Raw genomic sequence first — 4,702 nt, 5'->3', positions numbered from 1 at the left:
GATATTTCCGACGGTTTGGCTGATTATGGTTTTCGAATATTATTTAAAGGTTCTTACGTCATAGCGCGAAGAAATGATGATAAATAAATATTAACATTAGAAATGTCTGTTAATGAACATAGTTCGTTCAAGTATGCGCACCAACGCAAAATATGCATATAAGCAACGAAGGAGTATTTTTATCTTGGGTTGAGTTGTTTGAATGCTGTTATCCAAATTTGTGGGAGCTTGAGAGTTGGGGAGTTGCATGGTATAGTAGTAGAAATAAAGAGTGTCTCCCAAATAAATAGCTCCTTTGGTTCGTTGCAGCGTTTTAGTAATTTTGTTTCGTTCCATAGAGGCTGGTAGTTATGGTCTAGTACTCTCTTTGCTAATTCCGTGACTGGCCTATTATTTTTGATGTCTTCTTGATGTTTGCGGATTCGTGAACTTAATTTTCTAGCAGTAGTTCCTATATAATTAATCTCTTCACCAGTTAGTGTGTGCTTTAGCAGGATTTGGTAGATACCGGATTTTTCATTCAACTGGTACTTATCCCTATCGTTACATAGTAGTCTTCTTAGATTTGGTTGCGGTGTAATTGGTTAGATTTGGTTTGCGGTGTAATTTTTCAACTTTTAGAGAGAGGAAAAACCTCTCTCTAAAAGTTGAAAAATTTCCGGATCGGGAATTCCACTCCTGTAACACCACTGCACGTAAGTGTTCTAATAATAGTATACGTCGGCGTGAAGTGCAAACTTATTAGATGTTATATGTTTTTATCAAAGCAAGAATTGGCATTTAGAGAGCATATGGAATATATTGGATTTAATAACAGAGGTAATTATATTAAACTTGTTTATTAAGTACGTCAGATAAATAATCTATTAAAAATACATTTAAAGAAAGAATTAACTGATTGCCCCTGGAAGTCGGCTTCTTATAGAAACACAGCTTCCCTATCATCAAATGTCACGGCATGCCCCTGGTTCATTTAAACACTGAAAAATATAAGAGGGATGTTTAAAGATACATACTTTCCACTACACATTCCAGTTACCCCACTGGTTAATTCTGGTTTTTCATCTCCCAAACACCAGTTGATACTGTGCGGCTTCGTCTTTTCTGTCTCCCGGGATGGTTTCACACTAACTTGACCCAGATGAGGGTGCATTAGAGTGTATCCTTCAGGGAGAAGATCATTCAGATGGGGATCTCCCATTAAACGACAGCACATTGCTCTGGAAAGGTGACCGTGGTGATACAAGTTCCCTACAAATAAAAATAATAAATGAAACTTAATATACAAACTGTAATGACAATATCAATTAATACATAATCTGAAATGTTTGTAAAAAATTTCCTATCAGGGGTAGACAAAAGTTTCTGTCACTACCATTATACAACATTTTGGTGGTCTAATGGGCAAAGCCACAGGCAGATAGGCAAAAGGAGTTTGCAGATAAGGAGCTTGAAGTGCAGTTGTAAGAGGATGCCACATAAATGATCACATAAATGGCAAAAAAATTTGAAGTGGATCAATCAACAGTCAAGAAAATCCAGAAGATTAGTAAGTGGATCATCATATTGGGCAATGATTGGGTGTATGCATGTTGTCGCTACAGCAGTTTCAATGAAAGAATTCTTATGGAAAGTGATCATCAGGGATTAAAAATGGATCTATTAAGGCAACATAGTATGCAAATGATCCTGGATCAATACAGGCCAGCCATCAACATCCACTGCAAAACAGGATATAAACAAAAAAAAAAAAAATGTGTGTGTGAGAATCAGGATTTTCTTAGTTAATTAGCATGGAAAATTGGGAAATATATTTAGTTTTTTTCGAATTGTTTACCAAAAAGGAAGAAACATTTGACACTTTCTACAAAAGAAAGAAATCAACTTCCTTCCCCACAAAACCTCATCTACAATTTTGACAACAATCTGGGTGCTAACCCTTGTGCACATCCCTGCACATCCTGTTAGCAACTTTAAATCCTTTAATGCTATTGGTCAGAAATTTCTATAAAAGGAGCAATTTTCCCACCATTCCAGGCAGTCATTAGAAATATGACATGGCCATAGGAGACACTCAATCTACGAAAGAAGAGATATGCCATACAGATGACAGTCATCCAAAGAATAGATTGCCATATGAGATGCAGTCAACGTAAGTCCGAATTTGCCACATAGACAACAGGCTGTCAACAGAAATATGACATTGCCATAGGATAAGCCAGTCAATGATCCCCAAGAACCTTCCGTAAGAATAGAGTTCTCTTGCAGATTCTCATTTGTGCTTTCTCTCATTCCTCTTTTGTCTGAGAGCTTCACCAAGGAACTCCATCATGTAGAAGAACCTTCTGGACCATCAGTCAAGGTAGTAAGTTTAAATTGATGTAAACTCTCTCTCTTGGTTTAATAGTATACTCTCAATTTAGAAGTGTAACTCCAGTCAGACTCAATTACGTTCAGTTATATTTGTATTTTGAATTGTGTATCTTGTTGATTTAGTTTATTTAGTAAATCTTTGTTATTAGTTAAATTTGGTTACTCTCTCAATTAACTAACTCTGGACAATTTCACCCTGCTACTTTGATTTACCTGCGACTCTCCCCACTCATCAACGTATCAGCTCTCCTAATTAAACTATATCCTAAACTCGTGATAGGGTGCGAACCTCGTAACTATCTGGTGTCAGCCCTGATGGTCAAACGAGTCGAAAGATTTGGGCGACATATCAATTTTTTGTCCATCCTTAGACAAGAGTGAGCAGGCCTCAACATCCCAATGACAAGATGGTTTAGCCCTCAGCGTGATCTCACATATGTGTGATGAGATATGCATGGAGTATTGTATTTTGAGCTTGTTACAACCCAACAAAACAATTACTGCACAACAGTACAGCAATCAGTTGAGGAAACTAAATGTCAAAATCAAGCAAAAACACTCATGCAGGTAAAAGATGCTGACCAGTCATCCTGTTACACAACAATGCAGACAAGATGTCAGTGCCACTACAGGAGCAACCCTTGATCAGTTAAAGAAAGAAATTTTACTACATCCAGCTTATTCCCTGGATATTGCTTCATCAGACTTTCATCTGTTTTGCTCTTTGCCAACCTTTCTGACCTCATAAACCACAAAACTCACAATTTTGAATCTTGTGGATTGTCATCATCATTTTTTTTAAATGATACAAACATCTATAGAATAATAATCGTAAAAGTTCCATTTTACTTTAATATTAATATTTAATATGTAATTAACTTGTTTAATTATAACAAATCAGTGTGAAGTTTGTTGTTGCTTGTTTGAAATAACTATGATTCTTGGCTCTTCCACAAAGGACAATATTGCACTCACAGCATTATTTATTAATGATTTATTGACATTGTTATTTATTGATAACAGTCATTTCATGTTTGATTTTAGATTCAAATAAAAAACTCGCAATGAGTAAAAAAAAGCAAGCAAGTATTTTGCATTTCTTTTGTAATACTTTGCATAACCTTGAGTTGATCAACATCCAAGTTTCTCCATGAACCACTAAAGTTTTCTCACAGATCACCAGTTGGCCATCACTGCTCTAAGCAACATTCCCTAGCCCAACAATGATTCACCACACTTACAAATATTGAAAATTTCATCTCTGCATTCTTTAACCTCAAAATTCAAGTCCTTCTATCACAGGGGCATTCATCTGTTGCCTGAAAAATGGCAAAAGGTCATTGATGCAAACGGCCAATATTTTCATGAATAAATGCGTTCTGGTTTCCTGATACTTCATGATCCTTTCCACTCTCATTTATCCTTCTGATAGAAAAAACTTTTGCATACCCAATATTTATAGTAAAACTACAAAGAAAGACATTCATAGTAATGTATTATTACATACCTAGAGTAATAGAGCTTAGGTAAATTGGTTGCAGAAAATGACTCAGTAGTGCACCTTGTAAACCAAGAACATTCCAACGAGCTATTTTGTCACTACATGACATAGTCCGTAACCTTTCACCAGTCAGAATAGCATCCCAGGTCTGAAACCTGTGCTGTATATCAATAGGAATGGTACCTTCACCTATATTTTTAAAAAATTAAGTTTTTTATTGCTATTTCCGACCCCCCTGACTTAATTAAACGTATACAGTAGATCCCCCTATAAGACGGTAGATACGTTCCGTTCTTTATGAATCCGATTTTGTAGGAATCACAGCCAATCACAGCCCGACACGTGTGAAGTTTACGGACTACGGCTGTTTGAAAGGTTTTCTTCCATAAAATTAATCGATTCTAGACTAATCCGACTCAACATTTCCAAAATACGTATATTTTTTTGGGAAATAATCCGTATAAGCTACGCTATAAACAAAAAATTGTAGGATTATTTACGAGTGTGCACCATTCGACATCACTATTGCTCAAGCTTGTTTTCGTCGCGGAACAACTCAGCAAACCGTGGCCGCGATTTCTGATGTTATTTTTCTGCGAAAACTTCGCTGAACTTTGGAGACATCATTAATATGAATAATTTTTATCGCCGTTGAATAAGAAATGTTTCTTTCACAAGAAATGTATAAAATTACAGTACTGTATTAGACTTACGGTACCTAATTTACATACTGTACAGACGATAGTTCGCCTAAACTCTCCGTAGCGTGGCGCCAGGCGGCGGAAAGCATATATATAATCATAATAAAGTTACAATAAATTAAAAGTT

At 36.0% G+C, this 4,702-nt stretch overlaps 1 protein-coding gene across 1 annotated transcript in view; it reads right to left on the bottom strand.

Annotated features, from left to right (window-relative positions):
* The window catches only part of LOC111639299 (double-stranded RNA-specific adenosine deaminase-like), a 124,133-nt gene that overhangs the window by 34,331 nt on the left and 85,100 nt on the right, over positions 1 to 4,702 (bottom strand). The window contains exons 7-8 of the mRNA XM_023385147.1: positions 3,881 to 4,063; positions 1,017 to 1,251 (exon numbers count right to left, since the gene is read on the bottom strand). Of these exons, the coding sequence (XP_023240915.1) occupies positions 1,017 to 1,251; positions 3,881 to 4,063 (418 nt within the window). The remainder of the gene's footprint in view (positions 1 to 1,016; positions 1,252 to 3,880; positions 4,064 to 4,702) is intronic.

The sequence above is a fragment of the Centruroides sculpturatus genome, unplaced genomic scaffold (assembly GCF_000671375.1).
Source record: "Centruroides sculpturatus isolate CEXI.00-Female unplaced genomic scaffold, Cexi_2.0 scaffold1269, whole genome shotgun sequence".
In the NCBI taxonomy this organism is placed as follows: domain Eukaryota; kingdom Metazoa; phylum Arthropoda; class Arachnida; order Scorpiones; family Buthidae; genus Centruroides; species Centruroides sculpturatus.
This window is presented reverse-complemented; position numbering and strand designations above follow the sequence as displayed.